Below are 24218 nucleotides of genomic sequence, written 5' to 3'. Positions count from 1 at the left end.
ACACACACACACACACACACACACACACACACACACACACACACAAGGTGTGTTTTGAGTAAGTGCCTTCATGGTTGTCTGGGCGAGTTTGGGAGTGCGAGTGCTGCTGCTAAACACGGCACCACTCATGCTGACAGAACAAAAATTCCATTTAGGCATAAGCCTTCTCTAAGATATTCCAATGTCTTTGTGGATTTCGATAACAACATACTAGTGTAGAATATTTTGTGGCGCTAGAAACCTAGAGTGAAGAATATATCTGCTTTTTTACGGTATTAAAAGGAAAAATACCAAAAATACAGAAGTTGAAAGGCTTAACCTAACTCAAGTAAGCCAGAAACGTTATCTAGCCAGTCTTACCTTGTTGACAGTCCTGCTGATCTAATTGCTAACTACTCGAGACAACAAGTATGCACTTTAATACCAGGTGTAAATAAAGACCCGTGGGTCGGATGCCATTATCCAGATACACATCACATGTTAACACCAGGTGTAAATGGGGCCTAATTGTCTCAGAATTCCACTTGCTGCACACCTCCTTGTCTGGTTTTTCTATTTAAAACAGACCGTGTTGAAACCAGCCCAGCATGTGTCCATGATGTAATACCAACTGTAATATTGCCTGCAATATTAAATGCACAACACGTTACCTTACATGCACATGGATCAGACCTGCTAAACGTACAGCTAATATTCCACTTGGCAGATAACACCTACAGTTTTAATGTGAACTGAAGTCTCTGGGACTCACTAGGAGCGATACGGCTTCCATTAGAAGTGGGAGCGATGATTGATATTGTTTTTTTTTTACTCATTTGAAAATCACTCAACCGGCTGAGCCAGGCATGTTTGTACCGTGTTTACCTTAGCCTCCGTTACAACCGAGTCGTGCCAATGGACAGCCTCAAGTAGGGATGTGATACAGGAAGTGACAACAAATGTGATACCGAGTGTTACTCTGCTTCAAAGAAGCAACATGTTATGCACAAATTGATCGTCAAAGCCTCACGTGAAGAGATACTTGGCACATTCACCTGAAATCTGTTCTCTGCATTCACTGTGTGTGTGTATGTGTGTAGACGTGCGCGTGTGTGTGTGTGTGTGTGTGTGTGTGTTTATCTTACCTTGACTGTAAGTGTTCCAACTGTACCTGCAGGTTCTCAGTCTGCTCCACCTGCTCATCCAGAGACCTCTGCAGCTTCCTGGTCTGGTTATGGGACTCATCCAACTGGATACACAGTAACATGCTTATTTGTAATAGGCAATCTCATAAGTCTCACCAAATTATTAATTGAGGTTGACGGCTTTTGGGTCGTCGGAAGGGTAACACACACCTGATATTTATACCATGTCTGTAATCTCTGAGGAAGTAGCCTCACGCTACATATGAAACTATAAGGAATACATGTTTGTTATTACTAAAGATTAATACGTAGTTTGCTAACTGGCTTAGCTTGATCTGCCAGCGGGTACCCCATCCTGATACAGTTAGCAAAGCTAGCTGATCCAAAGGGGCTACTTCCTGTTTACTTCCTGTCAGAATCACAAGAGACCTGTTTTTTGTCTTTAGTTGTGCAGCTGTTGGTTGGTTTGTTGGAATGATTGGTAGAGATTTGGATTGGTGGAATAGTCAAGGGCAATGACGGTCTCTTTTGAAACTACGAATACATGCACAGGCGTGGTCCTACCTCGTCCTCTGCTTGTCCCAACTCCTTCTTGAGCTCCTCCACCCTCAGTCGCAGCTTCTTGACCTCGGCCTCGTGGCTTTCCACCCGCCGGTTGGCGTGGGCGAGCTCCACCGTCTTCTCCTGGAACTGCTTCTTCAGCTTAGCTTGAACATGGCGAAGGTCGGCGAGCTCCTGAGGACGGAGCAGACAGACGGAGAAGACGGGTTTAAGGACTCGTGTTTCCGAGGCAGAGCTGGATTCTGGTCAACCGGCTCTTCTGTCTCATTTACTACTGAGAAATATATTAAATCGGTTCATTGTTTAAGTAAAAGTACCAAACATTTACTGATCTGACGCTCTGCAGTTTGTTTCACTGGGACTTATAGTCAAGACAACTAAGACCAACGTGAGGACCTGAGGTTGCCTTGTAGTTTGAGGTGTGGACTACAAGTCCTCGTCATAGACATATCCCCCTTTTCTCTCGAAAATACCAAATTATTAAATCTTCTCAGTAAAGCAAATAACTGGATTAAATTACTCTTAAAATTTGGAATTATAACTGCAATATGTACTTGGTGGGACATTTTACAGTTGCAAAATACATGTGTCAGTGCTCTCTGGTCAGAAGAAATAATGGGGTCAACTGCCTCAAACAGTGTGGCATTTCTGTGCTTGAAAATAAATAATATGAACTTAAATCTGCCCATAACATATGGCGATGTATTAGTCAGGCTACACTAAATACTCCAAACATCTTATAGTCCAATATGAATTCAATCATTGTGTTTTTATCCAGTGAAATCAAAAAGGGTAACTCCCACCAAACTTCCCATTCAGCATCTTCAGACTTTCAACAATAATTGCATCTGCTGAAAGCTAACAGCATCTTGTGCAGGTGGTACACTGGCTTTTTAGGGCCAATAAACACCAAATAGTCTCGTAGACAAATTTGTGCGTTAGGGTACTTCACGTAATGCAAGAGAAACGAGGCTGTAGTCAGTGAGGACGGAAGCACTTTGGCAAAGCCAGTTGTGGTGTTGTACAGGACAGAGAGTGGAGCTAGGAACGGCCCTTTATCTCCAGCCAAGTAAACCGCCACCAGTATAACAGCATCCAAGATGCACTGATGAGAGACACGCGCGGGTGTAATGGCCTCTAAACATTTGGTCGCGTTCCAAACCGCAGTTTTTTCCCCTTCTATTTATCGGGCTGTAGTTCTAGGTAATCGTGGTTGTGGTTGAGTTTGAGCCAAGAAAAAAAAGCTCGACTCCACAGGTTTCTTTAGTTTTAGAATGAGCTGGGGAAGGTCTGCACTTGCGAAGCTAATGGCCTCATCAATAATGGACCGTTGTCACTCACTGCACTTCCATGTACTTTGATGCCGTTGATTCGGCCTCCCTCTCGGCTGTCCGAAGCCTTGACGGCTCCCCAGACGGAGACGCTTCCAAGAAAGCCTTTTCCCCGTTTGTGCAACAATACGATGGAGAGAAATGAGATATCTCCAGGAACAATAAAACCCAGAGCCGGGACCAAGGAGTGGGAAGTGCCCTTCACTTATTTATTTATTTATCGCTATCTGTATTTGATCCATTTGATCCACCCTTTATCTTTATTATCTGTTAAATATTTGATGCTTCTAGCCATCAACACGGAATGAGCTTTAACTTCTCGAGGGTTTTTTTTTTTTGTTGAATGCCTGAATGCCACAAAAATACTGTAACCCCAGAGCCAGATCAAACAAAGAGAGCGGCGGGGTGATGCGGAGGGGAATAATTAAAGGAGGGGGGGGGGGGGCTTGAGACAGGGGGGAGGGAATGAGGAGACAGATGAGGAGAAGGAAGGGGGAGGTAGTAATTGGAAGGGTGGTATTTTATAGGATAATAAAAGGTAAGCATGAGAACAAAGACGAGAGACAGAAAGAGCAGCCTGCACGTGAGATTACATGACATGTTGTGCTTTGGCCAACTGGAGAAAGACGAGCTATGCATAAAAAGGATAAGTCTGGCATTATTCTATATTTCTGTTTTTGTCAAAAAAAAAACATGTTTCAATCGGTCTCTCTCTACTTTCTAAAAAAGGCTCATTTATTTCCTTAAAAACAGCAGTTCACAGTAGTTTTTCTTATCAAACGTTACTCAAGCAGGAGGAAGTAGTGCTTATAGTGGGGACTATTTTCAGCAGTGGATTAATACACATTTGGAACTGTCCCAGGTATTCAGAATATCACCCACCTTTTCTTTTAAAGGAATAGTTAATCGTTTAAGGGAATAAACCTAATTATTATTCTATCCTATACCCCGACATTGAAATAATCATCAGCTGTTTGGTTACTTATTGGCTGACTGAAAGTAAATCACTTCTGATAATCTGAGTCGTTTGTGTCATCCATCAAGTAGAAAAGGCAACCATTCACTGGGTCCCCTATATTAGTCTGTGGCTGACAATATTGGAATAAAATCATTAAATAAAATGGATATTTACCTTTTCCATTTGTGTGTGCATAATGTATGACAGCAATTACAATTCAACTTTTAAAATCCAATGAAAATGTTGAAAGTCTTTTTTACATTCATTTCAATTTTTCTTTTAACAATAATTATGCTTTCGTATTGTGAGTAGTAGTGTTCATGGCATTACAAGGGAAAGAATCGTGCGAGTCGCCTGGACGTGTCGATAATAAGTTAACTGCCATGTTTTGGATTGTAATGCGTCAGCGCCGGGTTCAGTCTGTCTCTTGCAGAGTGATAGTTATACATGCATACAAAAATTGCGTTCATCTCGAAGGCATCGTGGGGAAGATCTCTGTTCGTCCTAAACACATTTTCTATGGGGACGACTTTAGTACGTACAGTACAGTACCTCAACATTTTTCAGAATTTTGGCATCGACTTGGTACCGAAGCATCAGTTCTCGTGACATCCCTAGTTTCAACTATTTGTTTTTTGCCCCGTCTTCTTCCTATATTTTTCTGGGTCGCTTCACCAGTTTCCCTACAGGTCTGTTTAAGACTCTCCTCTTTTGGTCAACAGGACATCCCAAAATATCCACGCTCCTGAGAAATAGGACACCTAGAAAAAAGGCTGCTGGTTAGAAAACAAATTTAAAAAACAAATAAAAAAGACATGATCAATTAGAGTAAATATTAGATATCACACAGATATCTGAGCCATTTTTTTCCCACAGCACCAAAAGGTATAAATATGGTATGACATGCTTTCCCTGCGCTGTGATCCGTCGGACAAAAGGCCTGGTGAAATGAAATGAAGCAGGATTTCTACTTTCGGGCCAGGAACCTCTATATTCCTCGCAGTTTCATCATTTCAAGACCATATAATGAATGTCTGAGAGGGCAGGGGAGGAAGTGGGGGGTGGGGGTTGACGGATGAATGGGAGGAGGGCGAGAGGCTGGGAGTCCCTGACTATATTAAACATGAGGGATTACTGAATGATCTATGAGCGTGAATATGTGCCTCCATGCCTCTGTACATACGTGTGTGTCTGTGTGTGTGTGTGGACGCTTATACTCTATTATGGGTTTATGTATATTGTGCCAAATCTGTGTCTGTATGCTCACACACAAAAGCACAATTATGTGTGCGTTACTGTACGTGTGTGTACGTGTGTGTGTGTGTGTGTGTGTGTGTTACGCCACACTGCCTGTTAAATGTTTCTCCTTGACTGGAGAGACCCTGAAGTCTGCTGCTACATCTGTTCCACTAAAAGACACACAAATACAAACACAGGTTTATGCCCGGAAATATAATCTACACATTCATCTATTCGATCAAAAAAAAAGGTATTTGATGTGAGAAAAATAAAAAACAGAATCAGATGTGGAAATAACTGATGTACATAACTGCAGCTCATTAGGAACACACTTGCATATTCCTGCATACACACACATAGAATCTCCCTTCCCCCCTCTGCCATACTGAATTTAGCATTTATTTAGACAATGAAGTCTCTCTTAAACACACACACACGCACACACGGCAAATAGCACAATTGGGTTTATAGCCAGGGCTAGCCTGGAGCAACACAGTGGGGGAGGGACTTATGGGCATTGCACCGACCTAATTGGCCGGAACAGTTCAGCTCAATAAAAGAGGAGGAAGACAATGGCAGGAGACGTAGATAAGACACAACGGAGGACAGAAATATTAGAGGTCAGATTGATAGAAGCGTGAATAAACATGAATATGGAAACGGACATGAAAGTATACATAGTATATGATCGTATAGTAAACTAGAGTTTGTGGTCATGTGTGCATATACAACGTGTAACAATTAACGTGTTGTGTAGCATCTGTAAACGAATATTTGAGTCAGCATTTAGTTCCTATGACAGCCAGTATGAATCCGCATGAGGACATCTTTATTCATCTCTGTATATCCATGTTTTCTGATCAAATAAAAAGCTAAATTCATTTCAAAATCCCGATGATCACTTTAACGCGCGTGTGTTGCAACCTCATATAAAACCCATATGAGGTGGTGCTCATTCCATATCAATGAGCAAACCCAAAATATAACAGAATTTAATTTACAGCACCTCTCACCTACGTCCTAACAGCCCCTCCCAGCTAACAGGACATAATGAGGCACACCTGTTTGCACTTTTCCTTGATTGAGCTGCTGAGCACCTGATCTACTACAACATCCAGGCAGAGCATCCGTCCATTTGTTATCTGTAACCGCTGACCCTCTTCAGGGTCGCGGTGGAGCCGATTCCCAGCTGACATTGGGCGAAGGCAGGGTACAGCCTGGAAATGACGCCGGGCTGTGACACGGGCCGACACATAGGGACAGACTACCTACCGTTCACGGACTGTGGGAGGAAGCCGGAGAACTTGGAGGAAAAAAAACACCCTGTCACGTGGAGAACATGCAAACGGCACGCAAACGGCACACAAACCGGCCAGGGCCAGCCTGGGATCCACATCACTGAATGGAGTTCGGCCATGCTGGTTCCTTCTGCCTCCATCAGCCCCTCTCCCAGTTTCTTTTTTCTCTCTTTCTCTATTCCTCTCTTCATCTCCCATTCTCTCCTCTTTGATCCTCATCTTCTTCGCTGTACTCATCCTCCAACCTCTGAAGGTGTGTTCACACAAAACTTCAAAATTATTTCGCGCGCATTTGGTGTGAACACATCTTGATGTGACTTAATTCACCCCGCTGCGTTTCTGCTCAAACTTAATGGTTGGAATAATTACTCTCTCTCTCTCTCTCTCTCTCTCTCTCTCTCTCTCTCTCTCTCTCTCTCTCTCTCTCTCTCCCCATTTGAAAGGTTATAATTGAGTGTGTCAGTGTGTGTGTGTGTGTGTGTGTGTGTGTCTGTTGCTAACTGCAGCATTAAATAAACCTGAGAGCTTCATAAATAACCCTGGTAATGGAGGCCATTACGTTGACCAACACTTACACATACATCTGCCGGTGCTCGGCCGTGCCACCCAGCCCGCTGCTGAAAGCGTCATTTAAGAAGACTAGAGCTGCTGCAATCTCCCGGAAAACACGACAAGTTGACCTCAGGTCAAGGCAGCGCTCATCGCTGGACAAAACAACTCCACAGCCACCGTGGGTTATCGTTTAGCATGAGGTACATCTGCTTTTCAAGCAGCAGAAACGTCTCCATACCTCAGAAGATTGAAGACTGACCGTCTTCGTCCTGCCAGAGAGGTGCATGTTGGGTAAACGACCCCACCTGCTGGCCATACATTTCAAATGTTGTTCTAGTGCCTGATGTGTATTAAAAGATGCCACATCAATAAACTTGCCTTGCCTTTGAATGACTAACAGTCAGCATCTCGTATATGATTCTGTGAAACGTGATACCAAATGTGTAAACAGGCTAAATTACACCCAAAACCCCTGACCTATGGACAATTTCGCTCTGCATTTTTATAGATGTGACGTTACACAAACAAACAAAAACCACTGCCTATTCTATTCTATTCTATTATATTATATTCTTTTGGAGTCTATTAACTCCAATGGGAAAAGTGACAACACAGATTATATCCGATTCTCTTGCTCCATAGTCGACCAATGGAAATATTGCTCCCATTTTTCACAAGCCACAAATCTTCCCAACATTGAACACTGAAATGGCTTTTTTTCAAACAGAAATCAGGAGAAATGCACTTTGTTCCAGACCTGTACTCTGTCTCAGCAACACACTCTTAATCATTCCATCTGTGTCTCATCAGATAATGATGAGATCAAATCCTATGAGAAGGAACTAAAAAAGCATTTATTGTAGACTAAATCTAAAATAAATTACAAAATTAACACCGATATCCCCTGAAAATATTTTCATGCCACGCGATATCGGGTGTGTGTGTGTTGTGTGCTTTCGCCTTAGCGACACAAAGGGGACCCCAAAGTCATATATCAGTCAGGAGTTGATGAGCTCACACACACACACCCTCACATACATCTATCACCAGCCTATACAATTGGTCAAACACTGTCCACACAAAATATCAATTTCTGCACTCTCACCCCCTATTACTGTGTTTGTGCGTGCACGAGAGTGCGTTGCAGCTTGACAGTGAACATCAATCTGTGCGGTGGTAGTGATGCCCAAAGCCCTGGCTGAAGATGATTCTACTATCAATCAACCTGTGTGCGCGTGCGTGTGTGAGAGTGTGTTTGTGTGTGTGTCCAGTGTCTTAATCGCTTGCCCTGTTTCTCCTTCTCTGTCCGGATCAATACCATGGTTTCAGCACTAGACACAAAACACAATCAATTTCTCTTTCTCAAGCAAGCACGCACGCACAGGCACACGCACACACACGCACACACACGTGTTTCAATCAAGCAACAGGGCACAATCTCCTTGCATGTAAAGAGATATCATCAGTGCGTATGTAATGGTGTAGTTTATTACAACTGTAATGTTGTGGAATTTTCCTTCAACACCTCAACCGTTCCAAGACCTACCGAACACTGGGACATCGATAAAAAGAAGGATTGTCCTGCCCACCTTGTTCTTCTCAAACAGCTCGGTCTGGATGGCCTTGAGGTCGGTGTCAAGCGCCGAGGCGGCCTGCCGGCGCTTCTTGGCCAGCTGCTCCTCCAGGTCTTCGGCCTGAGCTCTCAGCTTCTTGTTGTCCCTCTCCAGGGCCAGTTTCTCCGTCTCCAAGCGCTCCCTGCGCCCCCACTCTGCGGCGTTCTCCACCTGCAGCCTCTCCATCTGACGGAGAGACACCAGCTACTGTTTACACAGGGATTCCACAAGGCTGCCGTAAAGAAGATCCGCCACTACGCTGGCGTTGCTGCCACGGTGTGCGCCTTGAGATGGTTTAAGCTTTCCCTCCGTGCTGCAGTTCACTCCTCCTCCCTCACACGCCACTTTCTCTGCTCTCCGGTGTTCTCACCTCAGCTCGTAGCTCAGCCAGTTTCTTGTCCATACTGGTCCGGGCTCCCAGTTCGTCCTCCAAGTCTTCAGATATGCGGCCCAGTTCGTCCTGGTGCATGTCCTTCAGCAGGTTCAGCTAGATGGTGTAAGGAAGAGAGAAGGGGGGGTAAGACAGGGCGTCATGGGGTTGGGTTTTTTTATCTTGCCCTTTATTGTTAAAGGGTAACTTCGGTATTTATTCAACACCTTCCCCCAAGTGACTAATGGTGACAGCCACTTTTTAAAATCGGTCCAGTATTGAAGGAGAACACTGCAGATGGCAGGTTGCAATGTAATCGCTGGGGGCAACTCCTCACCGTCAGTGAGCGTTCACTAAATGTGCTTGTTGACTGTTCAGACTGTTACTATAAGTGTCTGACAACATTATGGAAAAAAATCCTACAGAGAAATAAAAACCTTTTTCTTTACCCTTCGCTTCATCCGGTCTGTTTGTTATCGTGTCATGTGACTTGTTGCCGGAGTTGGAGACAGGCATGCCGGTGTTGTCAAAGTTTGATGGGTCGGAGTACAGAAAGCGTAGCTGAGTGTTATCTAAAAGGTTTTCGGTGTCGTGGCAATATATTGACCCGATTTCGACAATGTGGACGTGACGCAAGATTTCAGAACGAGACTTCTCTGAGCGAGACGCACAGCAATAAACTGACCAAGCAATAGGTAAAGAAAAAGCTTTGATTTCTCTGTAGGGTACTTTCCATAATGTCGTCACACACTTACAATACACAGGCTGTGTATTGCCTGTCAGTGACAAAAACGAGCACTTTTAGTGGACGTACATTAACGGTGACGAGTAGCCCCGAGCGTTCACATTGCAGCCTGTTTAGTTCTCCTTCAATACTGGACCCGTTTAAAAAAAAAATGTCCCCATTACTCACTTAGACACAACAACATGGGAAATACGGTCCAGGTTGAAAAATACCAAAGTTACCCTTTAATGTGTTTGGGAGAACGCTGGGGGACCATTAAAATCTAGCAGTATTAAATCAGCTGGAAATTCTCCTTCCTTTGACTTTCACTGTTTTCAGAGCAGCGACTCTACAATGACAGCTGAGTACTGGAGTAAAGCTGCTTAAGATCCACTTTATTAATCTTTGCTTATTCAATGCACAGACCGTAAGTATGTTTGATTCACGACCTATCGGGTGAACTGACAACAGTGACGGGTAAACCAGCTCTTTATTTACTCACATTAATCCAAGCTTGAAACAAGGCTGATGAGAGCGGAGACAGAACCAAGGTCCTATGACCGAACCGTTGCTTTTATTTCCTTTCATTTTTCATACTTGCTTAGTACCAAAAAGACAAAATATCATTCAATCATTCAACATCTCAACAACAGCTTTCCTTCAAACTTTGCAATAGCTTGACATTTAGCGTTATCTGCACATTTGTCAGGAGAGACGCTCCTGTTCCCGTCTTAAAAAAGGAAGCCGTTTGTGGAGCCAAACATCCCCTGTGATCTTGAAGTATCTAGGACAACAAGCGCGTAGATAAGGGTGACCCGGCCTCCTCTACCGTCCCTTTTCATCCCTCCTTGTCCTTATCTTATCCCGGCCCCGTGTCTCATCTGCCCCGTCTCCACCTTCCGTCACTTCACCCTATCCCGCTTTCATCTCCATCTCTTCTAACCCCGCTTATCTTCAAAAACACCCACCGTCACCTCATCTACACATCTCTTATATGTTTCGGCCCCCACGCCCTCCTTTTCTCTCCCCTTAGAATACTAAATGATATCTGTCGTCAACAAGACGCTGGCGCCATCTTGTGTCCAACTGTCACTAGAATAAAGAAGAACCTGAAATGATCGCAATGGAGAAGGTCAAATAATTTAAGATTTCATATTGATATTGTGGCGTTATAAAATGGCATCAAAAGCCAATTCAAACAAATGATGAATGGTCATATTGTTAGGCTATATGAAATAAAAATCTGAATTGTATTTGAATTTGAATAGCAGAGTCCAATAGGATAATGTGTAATTTAAAGACAAACTCAAAACTACTTCAAAGTAAAGAAATATACAATCCGTGAGTGAAAAACTTCAGCTTGGATAACAGCAGACTGATCGACTCCTCCGACAGGTTTGGGACAACTCATAAATTGTTATTTTGTACCAAGAAAATACGAAAAAATTGGTGAATGTGGCAAGTTCTCCTAAATCACTCATACAAGTGACTCAAGAACGGATCTTAAAGGTGCGGTTCTTGCACTGATCCACAGAGAACCGTGGACATCTGGAACACTTTTCTTCTGAGCTGATTCTTGGCAACCAGAGAAGTGTACTAAGAATGGACATGCAGAGGCCTCTGTGTTAAATGAGCTGCCAGCTACAGCTTCAGTTTTTTGCTTCAGATTTGTTTAAGAAACGCGTTCCAAAATTCCTGAGACCAATAAAGTCCGACCAAACCTGAATCAAAGACCCTGTCCCGGCTGCTGACGGATGAAAGCCGTCTCTCTCCAACATTAAAGGTTTCAGTGGCCTCAAATCGCAAACAAATGTCAAGAATAAATGGTATCTGGTCAGTGCTCTCTAGCAGCTCAGCTCGGAGGCACAGTGGTGCTTTGAGCTGAATGCATTCAACATGTCATTGTTGGGCTGTCGTGCCTTTGTTGGGTGGAATCGAACCATCTGCAGCTGAGCATAAGCAGGACGAAGGAGCTGAAGGAGTGAGCCTCCATCCAGGGGGAGGATGCAGTCACTCTTTTACCCCTTTTTCCACCAGAATTAGAGCGTATATGCAGGTATTTTAAACACGGTAAAACCTGCTACGGATAGGCGATAGACTCCTTTCCGTTTGACAGTGGACCATGCATTAGAGGTGTGTCACCTGTTATTTCTTTCCTGGTGTGTCACATTTGACGTCACAGAAGCAGGGTTAGTAAACAGTGAAAACGTTTCAGCGGTGACTACTTATATCTGTTACTCTCAAACTCTCAAACCATAATTGTCCAAATCCCCGTTGATTTTATCTAGTTAAAATTTACTTCGGAGGGTGTCACATAGCATCAGGTTGGGAAAAGGGGCGTGTCCACCCGGGTGTCATGCCAGCTCCACTTCCTTCAGAGGCTCAGACGGTAAATGAAGGCGCCGGCAGCTACCGTTTGAAAATTGAAGGTAGTCTAACCTTTATCTCAATCGTGCAGTCATTACATTTGTTTGTGGAATCAACAGAAAGTAGAGGACGGCTGCATCCTGCTACAACAGTGACCCGACGTCTGTCTGCGTTCAGTAAAGCAGTAGATCAACGCAGACGCGTTCTGTCTGACTGGCGGAGTGGTGGTCGCGGATGTCTCACCTGTTTGAGGGTCTCCTGTTTGGTCTTGCTGAGCTCCTCGTATTTCACTTTCCACTGAGTGAGCTCGGCCTCCAGCTTCTCGATGCTCTTGCTCAGCGCCAGCTTGTCTCTGGGGGGGGGGGGGGGAAACGACACAAAGACACGACACACTCAATCATGCTGCTCTAGAGCCAGAGCGGGTTATTATTTGAGTCAAACGTGTTTAAAAAGAAATAAAAATGGGATTTTTCACATTTTACTGCATGTTGCACCATCTAACATACCTGTCAGGTCCCACATTTTACACATGACACTCACATTTTAGTGCTTTGCCGGCATTCACATGGCTGAAAATGTCTCACACAGGAAATAAAAAAAGTATATTGTGCACTTCCTGTCAGCAGAGAAGGCCATTACTTTGACTGAGTGTAGAATAAGCAGTGGTGTAGTTACACTGGTCCTTACAGGTTGGTAACATTCTTAACGAGGTAATAAAGGAGAAAACACTATAGATGCAAACCCATACAGTATGAGGAACCTCTACTGAGCAACTGAGAGCAGAACCACCAATACCTTTTTTTGTGGTGGAAGTAGCGTCCAGTTCCTTTTAAGTCTTGCATTTGTATTTAATGAGGTACTTTAGCTATTTAGCATTATACTTACATAAATGTTTGGACTCCCAAAAGAAAAAAAAGCAGAGGAATGGTCACTCTGGCGGCGACTCTGGTTGCAAAAAGAAGTCTGATTGTATAGAAATCTATGAGAAAATGACTCTACTTCTCGCTTGATTTATTTCCTCAGTAAACATTGTAAACATGAGTTTATGGTCTCAATCTCAAATATGGTCACTTCCGTTCATCGGTTGCACAAAAAAAGCCAAGATGACGACAGCCAGATCACAGAAGTTTGAAAACTGCGGTCCACGAACCAATGGGTGACGTCACGATGACTTCTTATATACGGTAGTCTGTGATCCTGACGTTTAGTCCTCGGCTCAACCTACAAAAACACTAGACCCTGCTCTTCCCATAATGCAACTAATAGCCTCTTTTCGTTGGACTCTTTCCCAACCTGTAAACATCCACGTTTCCACCATGCATCCAGTTTGTAACGCAACATCCAGTCTTGACTCTTCAATGGCCTTGAGAAAAAAAGTGGAGCTTCTGGTGGAACATATTGTCAGGTAGTTTAAGAATGTATTGCATTTAAGAAGTGGGATGATTTTTTTGTAGGTTATGTATTAATCTGCCAAATAACTAGTAACTAAACATGACTGCACACTTCACATCTATGCCACAGTTTGGGGTTTTCTGTCTCTCTTACTCTCTCTCTTTCAGCAGGACTTTCTGGGACTCGTCCAGGCGGAGCTGCAGGGCGTTGAGTTTGCTGGAGTCTTCCTCCACCGTGCCGATGTCCTCCCACAGCTGCCTGCTGCGCTCCTGCCGGCTCAGACCGGATGATGAGCGCGAGGTGGACGGGTTGACACCGCCGCGGCTTTCCCACGCCTCCTGAGTGTCACCGTCCGGGGCCCTGGAACGCAGGACCGACTCCAGCACCTCAAAGTCCTGACAGAGAAAATGATATGAGGGACATGCTTTGTACCGGGGTATCACTGAAACTCAGACATCAAGGTGAGGTCACTCCAACTAAATCCAACGGGGCAAGAAACACAAGCAGTCTAGTTTGAGATGAGCAGTTTTATGAACGTAAAAGAGTTATCCTTTCATCCAAACGCATACCGCTGGGAAATAGTGCATAACAATAAACACAGTAAGAAAAAAATACTTCATAAGTCAAGAAACAATAGAAAAAATGACAATAAAATATGAAAGAACAGTTTTGGAAGATGTAGTTTTGTGCAAAAATATCCAAAATATTCTCCAGGGGATTTGCAAAAGTTCAGTGTGAAAGTATAAATAGAATATGTGCAATATTCCACAAAATAGTCCACTAGGTATGAGACACATCCCAACATATACAGCAACTACTGAATTGTCCCCAGCAATCATTTTGATCCATGAAGGTGCTCTAATAAAGCTGCAGATTGGGCCACTGTGGCCACAGATCATATCCGTCCGCCCCGACAGGAGAGTTGACTAAATATTTAGCGCGGTGTTGAAATGAATGCACCTGCAAGTGATTCCATCGGAAAAATGATTTTGCACAAAAAAAAAAAACTGGTGTGACCGCGTCTTTATTTAAATCGTCTGTACTAAAGTCTCGTCAAAGGGTTGTAAGCAGTTTCCAACCCCATAATCTGCTAACCTCGTCACATTCCATAACTCCTGATAAATCATCAGCCGGGATAAAAAGCTTCCTTTGGGTTTCAGGTTAAGTTCAGTCTGATTCCAAACTACCCGTACCTCTTGTACGGACTCATATGGACGGGCCTGATTTTGAAGGGGTTGTCAGAAATATGGGCCTCTTTCGCAAAACAATATTTGTCTCTTCTGTCCTCGCTGTTTCCCACTCCGCCCTCCGTTCCTCCCTACAAGGCTGCAAAGCAAACGGTTTCATCCAGCAGATCATCTCTAAAGTTTCTGCCAACGAGAACCCTAAAAACTCTTGGCCGGGTTCTTCCGACCGCAACATTTTCACATCTCGTTCTATTTAATGGCCTTCACAGACATTAAATTGGAAACGTAGAGCTTGTCCTCCTCTACACGTAGTAAATCTGTCAGCTTTGGCGCTGCAACAGTAAAAATCCAAATGTTTCCCCACCCTTCATCCTTCACAGCATGTTCCAGATGTTACATGCGAGGTCTGGGTCTCCCAGAGGCTGCATGGTTTTCTCAAAAATAACTATTGTGATGCCTTTAACAGTTCCTCAGAAATATCAAAGGACGTGGTTACAATGTCTTTTCAGTAAGACACTTGTGATCGGATGGGGATTAGTTATAAGAAGCCACTGTAAAACGGTGGATAAACACATTTAATGTCCTATAAAATCATCTGACATTTTTTGTGCTGCTTACTCTTCTTCCCTGCAGTATTAGTAGACTTGTTTTATTGAAGAATAGTTGCAAACAAAGCTCCGCTAATTTGGTGATAAGCACATGTTCCTGTAAATTATTAGCAATAACAGGCCCGCGTTACCTTGTGATTTAAAAGTTATATTTTGAAACATCAACTTTAAAGACTATATATAAGAAGTGCACGTAGTCACCTGTGATGGCACCCATTGGTTTGTGGACTGTGGTTTTGAAGCCTCGAGTTCGCCATCTTGGATTTTACGCAGAACTGACACGAGAGGGTTGAGCTAAGTACAACCGAATGCTGAATAAGACATTTTTAGGCAACCAAAATGTTGCAATTAACTTTCCTGAAAGAAAACACACTGTGATAGGGATAAAGTTCTAAGACAAAAACACGGACAACTCCCGTGGTAGCGACCTGTTAATCACACGGTAGCCCCGCCCTAAAGCATACCCTGCTTTATGGTCTGTGACTTTCAAAGGGACCATAACTTACTAAATGAACATCATTCTGTATTGAAGAAGACTTGAAACTAGCGATTGAGACCATAAACTCATATTTACAATGTTTACTGAGGTAATAAAACAAGAGAGAAGTAGAGTCATTTTCTCATAGACTTCCATACAATCTGATTTCTTTTTGCAACCAGAGGAGTCGCCCCCTGATGGCCATTAGAAAGAATGCAGGTTGAAGGCACTATCCGCATTGGCTTCACTTTTGTGATATAAATCAAGAAATGTTGCTCCAACTCTGGAGAGGAACTTCCGTGAGACCTACGTTATTTTCAAATCTGTGGTTTAATACTATTCCGCATGCTTTGGGATTATGATACAAACGCTTAGAAATGTTTGAAATGGTTCTTGAGGTCAATCTACAAACATAACATTCTTCTTCAATAGCTTTACATTGCAGGCATGCCAAAAGGAAGACAGAGCTGCGATGCTGCTGCTGTCATTACAGGTCCTCCCCAGCAGAGGGACCCGGTGAGCCAGACCCCCATCCTGAGCCACATGTGGAAGCACTCAGTGTGTGTGAGAACCAGAACAATGGACGGAGACAGGAAATGAGGCTCTGCTGTGTGTGGCTACCAGTTAGCCACATTATCATGGCTTACTCGGAAGGCTGCAGCCTCGGTGTGTATTTTTGTGTCCCAGTGTGTGTGTGTGTGTGTGTGTGTGCGCGCGCGTGTGTGTGCATTACCATGGAAACCCCCATCCTGAGCTAGCTGAAGGTCAAGTCTGACAGGCAGTGACAGTGATTTCTATTCACTGATGCACAGGCTCCTTTATGAGGTTACAGCTCCCATGCTCACGTATGTGTATGTGTGTGTGTGTGTGTGTGTGTGTGTGTGTGTGTGGTGAGACAGCATACGATTGCAAAGAAACAGAGGGGCCCACCACTGCTGTAGACACACTGGGAGATACAGAGCAACTGGAAAAAACACAAGAGGTCAAAGCAGTGCTGTCAGATGGGATTAGGGTTGTTGGCATCTGCTGGTATCGACAGTGATTGTGATATTTAAGAAATAAAATATTGATATCATGTTATTCATAATAATATAGTCAGACAGCAGTCCATCTATGATCCAACCCTCCCTTATAGGCATGCGGCTTTGGAGTAGTGACCGAAAGAATAAGATGGTTTTTGCCAAAACGTGCGCTGTGGTTTTCATTGAGTTTGCGGTTACACTCTGTGTGTATTCAGCACCTGATTGGCTGAGACGGCAGATCATTACGCAGCCGGTGCTGGTACTCCAGGAGACATGCTGCCAGTGAAGGAGAGCTGCTCAGTTCAGCAGCGCAAGACCGATAAGCTCAGAGGAGAAAATGCTTACTTTGGCCTCGGTGGTAAAGATAGAATACATAATGTAATTTGACCTCTGTTAGCGTGTCTCCTCCTATCATTTGCATGAACCTCCCTAAAATGCATATGCAATGATAGGGAGAGGTTAACCTTGTAAGCATAAATGACACAAATAATTTTTATGATCCAGTTTGAATTGTGTATTTATTTACACATTGACGTTTTATCAATATAAAATATTATTTCGCGTGTGAAGAATGTTGCAGTTTCTCGTAGATCTGTTGAGGTATAAGACGTAAGAAAACACGTCATTAGAAAGACTACACACCCCAAAAACGTGTCGCAAGTGATGTCATGAGGGAGGGACTCCGCCTCTCTGTGGAATGGAAGTGAACGGGAGGTGGATTTATTTAGCTGTGGGTCGAGACCTTTGAATCCGTCCGCTCCATTCTGTCCGATATAAGGCAACGCCGAGACTATGAAAGTGGTTCGGACAAAAGTGGGATTTTGAGGGACAAAAAAGGAAAGTGAGGGGGACACGTCCTGTTTTGTCCTCGGTGGAAATTAGGGCCTTGCCGGCGGCGGTGACGCTTAGAAGCAATTATCAAAAATAAAAAAGTCATCCCACATGATTCCACACCTGACCAGAGGGACAGGTCCACACCAGCTGAGAGGACATTACAGGACAAATAGATAATCTGGGGGATATGCTGACCACTATTACATGTCACTTTTCGGACATATTTTAGTTAAATTTTTTTAATTTTCCAGGAACTCTGCTGCCGCTATCAATGACGCCAGTGTCCAGATATTGTTATTCTATCAGTCATAGGGAGCGAAGGCAAGAAGACATAACACCAAAGAAGGGAGAAAGCTCCATGTGACGGGTCATAAAAAGTACCTTAGCGAAATAAAAAAAGATCCTAGAGTAACTGTGTTTTCCGACAGACTGCGAAGCGAAGTTTGCAGTCGCGTCTTTCATTTACGGAAAGACGCGTGAGTAAGATGGAGATTTGCCCGGGCCGTCACATGTCAAGTTGCGAGTTGATAATGTTTCAACTTGAGCGAAACAACTGAGCTGTATGAAGCTGCTTGATGAACAACGGGGAGCTCCTGGTGAATTCTGGGAGGAATCGGGAGAGAAGCGTCTTGTGTATGAAGCTGCTGACGTTTTTATACGCAATGGTTCCTGGGAATTCTGTGCTCTAAAGACCACCAAAATAACAAAATATGACATAAACAATAATGTTACATTGGGTATATATTGTTTTTAAATGTGCCGTCTAGACAAATAGAGTGAACGTGCTGTCATATTGTAGGCCTCGACTTTCCAGAAGTTCCCTTTTCACTTCCTGTTTCAGTATCAAATGGCCCTCCGCAGAGCATTTCAGAGTGGCGTTCGAGCGTCTCGTCTGTCGGTATGAATGAGGCCGAGCGAAGCAGTAGGTCTGTACACAACCATATATGCTTTATGTTCAGGATGGGGTGCAAAAAAAAAAAACAGGCTGACAGAGAAAAAGTACTGCAGCAACACAGAGCCCTCGGGGATAAGACGGCATGATGAGAACATGTGTGTGTTGGGGAGGGGGTGTCCTATTTAAAGGTACCCACACACACACACACACACACACACACACACACACACACACACACACACTTTTGGTGAGCGATCTAACAGGGCTGGAGATACAGCAGCCAGTCTGGCCTACATTCACTGAGGCTCGGGTCACTTTGTCCGTACAGCAGCAGAGGAGGACATGAGCGCGCTGACGTCAAGCAATTTAGCAGCACAGAACACGAGGCCAAATGCTAATTCACATTAGCATAATAAACAATCGCACGATAAATGAAAAAAGGATGAAAACTTGAACCTGCGTCATTGATTCATCATTTTTGGACAAAAGAGGAAATGCCCTTCACCTGGTCCCAGACCAAAAGATGATGACATCGTCAGACTTGAATTGAATTAGGGTGAATTAATTATGCTTTTGAACATCCTTATTGATTAATAAACATCAGCAGGTTTCATAGGTTGTGAAGAAAAAACGTTGAATATAGATAATGACAAAATGCCACTAGTGCTTTGGTCAGGCTGCGGCCTTTTGACTCAAAACAAGACGAAGCGGGCGATTCCAAAAAACAGCCCCGAAGGGCTCGATGGGGTACATGTCTGCAGAAATGCGGACTTACGGAGAAGATTCATAAAGAGCTCAAAATGTCGACAAGAGAGCCCTCAAACACTCGACGATTTGACAGTGGGACAGCCCTAAACCCTCACGGACTTTGCGGGAGCGCGCCTCACAGTCTGTGAGTCCGTGAGGGTGGAGATTGGGATTGAGCCAAGGTCCCTCGTGCACCAGCTGCTGTCAATCAAACACGGACACACCCCTCCAGTCAGCTGAGGAAAAAAAGGAGCAATTCTGATATGTCCCTTGAGAACCTTTCTTTCTTTCTTTTAATATTACAAAACTATACAAAGCACCTTGTTTGACACAATAAAAGGATGACTACATGTGATCTCAGTTTAAAACCACAAATGTCAACCTCATGGTGGAGCTAGCAGAGAGATCAGGAGCTCTCCAAAGGTGGATTCATATTTCGTGGCGATCGATCTAAAGGTGGTTGAGATATTTCAGTCTGGACCAAAGTGAAGACAAAAAAACATTTAATCTCAATACCAGTTTGGAAAAAATAAAATGCATTCTAATCCAAATGTCCACTGTTGACTCACCTTCTGTTGATGCAACTTTTGTCCGTCCAAGTCCACGTCCCGCACTGGTTCTGGCTCCGGTGACCCTGGCGGTCCCTCCCCAACCCTGTCCAGCTTGCCGTCGGCGTGGACCTGAGAGGAGGAGGAGGAGGAGGAGGAGGCAGGGGAGGAGGGGGGTATGGATGGAGAGGAGGAAGCGCCGCGAGGGTGCGCGGGGGAGGACGATGGAGAGGGGGCGGACGGAGGAGGAGGAGGAGGAGCGTCGAGAGTGTGGTCGCCATGGAGGCGCAGCGTCTCCTGCCGTAGGGTCTCGTTCTCAGAGGCCAGTTCCTGCCGCTCCCGCCGGACGCTGGTCAGCTCCTTGGTGAGGGTGTCCAGCCGCTGCCTCAGCTGGCGGACCTCGTCACGCGCACGGTTACGCTCCGCACGCACCTGGGAAAAAAAACATATAGACAATAAAAGATAAACATATTAGCCCTGGGCCTGTTGGTTTCTCTGAAGACTTTAATCTTTAAAAACAAGTCATGAATATACCGTTTCATTAGTAATAAAACAATTCAGTAATTTCAGTGTTAATTGTTCTGGTATTTAACTTTGACCACCATTTTTCTTGAAATCTTAACCGAGTGCTTTGATTCGTCTTACCATGAAAACGTTCATCGTGAGTGTTTATTGTAGGAAAACCTTTCCTTATGTTGCATTTTTTTTTTTAAAAATCCAAGTTTTAAAAAACAGATGTCTTAATGCTAATTAAATTAAATTAAATGTATATGAACATAATTTGTGGGAGGCAGCTAAACATGGCACAGCTGAGTCGACATAGGTCATATAGTAAGTCCCTTGTAATAACTGCCATAAACAATTGACAAAATAATCCTCACTCAAGGTCCACTTACTAGCTTTTTCCAGAGCTTTCAACATCCTCACGGTCTTCATTAGCAGTTGGAGTCGTGAGATGGGTTAAAAGCTGCCGAAAAAGCTATTTAGTGGGTCTTGAGTAAGGATTACTTTGGTCCTCAGACTCATTCAATATTTAGTGAGTAACTAAAGAAAAAATTAGTTTTAATTCAGTTTTTTTTAATTCTTTTTTTGTTTAATTTATTGTTAATCTTCATTAAACGAGTACTTCTGCGTATGATTAATATCAGGCACATTGTGTTGCATTTTAATGTTGAGTTTTATTAACATTTCATTAAGTTACTTGCTGATGTAAAATGTGGAGCAGTAGGTTCACCACTGTGGAGCCCGTCAGCTGAGTGAGTACATCTAAAGTCAAATATATTCTGACAATTTTAACTTATTACATACAATATTGATTAATATAAAATGTATTGTATTGCTACAGTATTTCACAGCTTTTCAGTATACTGCCCCTCCTGACTTCATTACCCACAAGCCCACCTTGCTCCACTTCTCTCTCCAGTTGGCGGTGCAGTCCGACCACCACCTCATGGTCTTCTCCATCTGGGCCGCTCGGGCCCGAGCCTCCTCCAGCTCCCGGAGCCTCAGCTCTTCCCTGCTTTCCCAGTCGGCCCCGGCTCCGTCGCCCATGGCCCCCAGGGACCCCAGGCCGAAGCCTCCCAGCCCCGGCGACAGCAGCAGCGGGGGGCTGGAGCTGGGGGTTCCTCCGGTGGGGCTCGGGGTGTGCATCAGGCTGTCCGGGGAGCGGATCCCCCTGTCGGACCCCAGACCCAGGCTGCACAGCAGGCCGCCCCCGGACGACTTACCGCCGTCGGACAGGTGGGGGCTGGGGGTGTGGTTCATGGTGGAGGGCGGAGGTGTGGACCAGGATGAAGGGGGGAGTTGTGAGCGGGGGGATTCTAGGAGAGCGTCATCCTCTTCAGCCACGGATCAGTCTGGAGACAGAAACAGAGAGACAGGAAGTAAAGTAACGCAGCTAACAATTCAAAGTTGATCAGACGGTAAAAGCATCTTTGAAAGAAAGCACACACACACACACACACACACACACACACACACACACACACACACACACACACACACACACACACTGCCCTGCCTTTGGGGAGGAAAAGCCCTCGTCTGCATTCTGAACCTTAACGAATGGCCATGAGATCAGATGACTCGGTGACAGATAGAAACTTAAAAGACACACCGTCTGTGATGTATGTCCAAGGACTCTCACTGGAAGCTGTGGCTGTAATTACTCCAGTGTGAAAAAAGAAAAACCTTGACACTTCCAGCCCACCCGATCCTCTCTTTCACAGCCTCATCTCTGCCTCTCTTTGAGGGCCACGTTCCTACAGACACTAAACGCACCACACGAAAACTACAGAGATAATTAAATAATCCTCAATGATGGCACCCCGCACTATTTTTATGGTTTGATCGACACATTTGGCCAGTTTTTACTTGACTGGGGTTGGAAACACCCCCCCCCCCAAAAAAACACCAGCTGGCTCAAACAAGGAACAGACTTGTGAAGTGTGTCCACACCATGTTAATCTCAAGCTTTTTGTAGAAAAGTGGAAGTGTTCTAATCAAAGCTGCAAAGATCAGACAAATCTTCTTTTTTTTTAGTTGGTTGAACGAAAAGTAATCATCTCTTTTGTTCATCGATGTATTCTTTAATCCTTTATCAATCAAAAATGTCCAAAGAGTGATGGTTGCAGCTTCTCAGTTGTGAGAATAATCAGCTTTTCTTGGTGTTACGATGAATATTCTTTAGGCTTTGCGGTGATAATGGGATATTTGATGATTGTGCTGTGCAATGTTGTGATAAGCATGTTTCTGTTTTCTGATGATTCATAAGACGGTTGATCTATAAACAAAATAACCTTGAGTTGCAGCCGCTAATCCAAAGCAATAAATAATGATCATAAACAAAGGAGAGGCGCTGCATGAAAAAATGGAAAAGGTTGCGAATAGATATATTGCAGACAAACGCCCACTTCTGATAATTAAAGAACTGTAAATATGCCCCTGACAGTTGTACTGATAACTATAAAATAAATATTCTGTGTACTTACCTATCAATGCCTGCCATAATAAATCTAAATCCAGCAGTATATGTACCAATACCAATATTTTTGACCACATCACCCTCCCCCCCTTCTCTCACCACCATGTAGATTCATAATGAAATACGTTTCATTCACATTGTTTTAATACTTCGTGGTGTTCTTTATAGTGATTACACATTCGTTGTGTAATCTCTCCTCGGGGATCTGCGGGCGAACGCTGATCTTATCTCTGCAGTCGGTGCCAGGGTTTGTGGTTTGAGTAAAATACCATCTCTGGCTGTGGTGAGGTAAGGCCTCCAACTCTCTGGGCCAAGAAAAGCTCTGCTGCTTCCTGATTCCCTCCCCCTGCTGCCTCCTCCTCCTCCTCCTCTCTCCCCTCCCGAGGAGGCGGAGGGGAGTTCCGGAGGAGAGCTGGAACTGTGGGAACAACTCGCAGGGAACCGGAGGAAAAGGGAAGGGAAGGGAATGAAGCAGGTTCAGCTTTAGCAGCTTAACTGAGGGTAACTCCACGTTAACCCCTCATATTCAAGAAAATGTCTAGGTCCGTCTCATAGACTGCGTAAAATAAGTGGAAGTAGTCACCATGACGTCTCCGATCAGTTTTAGGCCAAACGTTTTAAAGCCTCGAGTTTGGCACCAGAAGTGACCCGAGACCTTCATTAGGACCATGGGACCAGCCGTGGCAATGAACCATGTCACATTTAAGTTCAGCATATATCCCTGCTTTTAATCATGTAAAACTAAAATGACGGGATGATTTTGTGAAAACAAATGATACAAGCAGATCATGTTGACTCACAGTATTTTACATATATTTAGCTGGAATGAAAGTAAAATGTCTAGAGTATTCATCATATTTCTGATGGATCCGATCCGCCCAGGACGAGGGCGGGGCTGTAGAGGAGCGACGCCTGGCAAACGCTGAGTTGAGGAAAAGCGTATGTCATTTTTGAGGAAATTCCCTCAGGATGTACCTGAGATATCAGGCTCACGAGAAAGGAACGGACGGAGAGTCAAGCAGAAGACATAATGCCTTCGCTCACGGTTCCTGTCGACAAGGAGACATTTAAAAAACCCAAAACTTTCTATTATACTTTATATTGTTAGAACGAGGCATAAACAGTCAGAACCACAGAAACACTGTCAACAGATTTCTTCCTGAACAGGGAGGGACAACAACAAAGAGCGACAAGGGAGAAAAAAATACTCTGGGTTGTATTTAATCTCTGTATGAACTGCATTTGTAAATCCCACTGTGACCGACACCACAGTTTCTTCAGTTCCAAATCTCATCCTCTAGTTCGTCTCCCAGTCAAACATCAGAACAGCAGGCAGGCAGACACACACACACACACACACACACACACACACACACACACACACACA

At 44.1% G+C, this 24218-nt stretch overlaps 1 protein-coding gene across 1 annotated transcript in view; it reads right to left on the bottom strand.

Moving 5' to 3' along the window:
* Nucleotides 1–24218, bottom strand: part of ccdc102a (coiled-coil domain containing 102A) — a 60113-nt gene that overhangs the window by 11639 nt on the left and 24256 nt on the right. The window contains exons 2-9 of the mRNA XM_031848237.1: nt 21250–21704; nt 19870–20280; nt 13683–13924; nt 12381–12489; nt 9047–9163; nt 8653–8862; nt 1689–1859; nt 1125–1228 (exon numbers count right to left, since the gene is read on the bottom strand). Of these exons, the coding sequence (XP_031704097.1) occupies nt 1125–1228; nt 1689–1859; nt 8653–8862; nt 9047–9163; nt 12381–12489; nt 13683–13924; nt 19870–20280; nt 21250–21612 (1727 nt within the window). The 5' untranslated portion in view covers nt 21613–21704. The remainder of the gene's footprint in view (nt 1–1124; nt 1229–1688; nt 1860–8652; nt 8863–9046; nt 9164–12380; nt 12490–13682; nt 13925–19869; nt 20281–21249; nt 21705–24218) is intronic.

Source organism: Anarrhichthys ocellatus, unplaced genomic scaffold (assembly GCF_004355925.1).
Source record: "Anarrhichthys ocellatus isolate YVR2014 unplaced genomic scaffold, GSC_Weel_1.0 scaffold8, whole genome shotgun sequence".
Classification (NCBI taxonomy): Eukaryota; Metazoa; Chordata; class Actinopteri; order Perciformes; family Anarhichadidae; genus Anarrhichthys; species Anarrhichthys ocellatus.
This window is presented reverse-complemented; position numbering and strand designations above follow the sequence as displayed.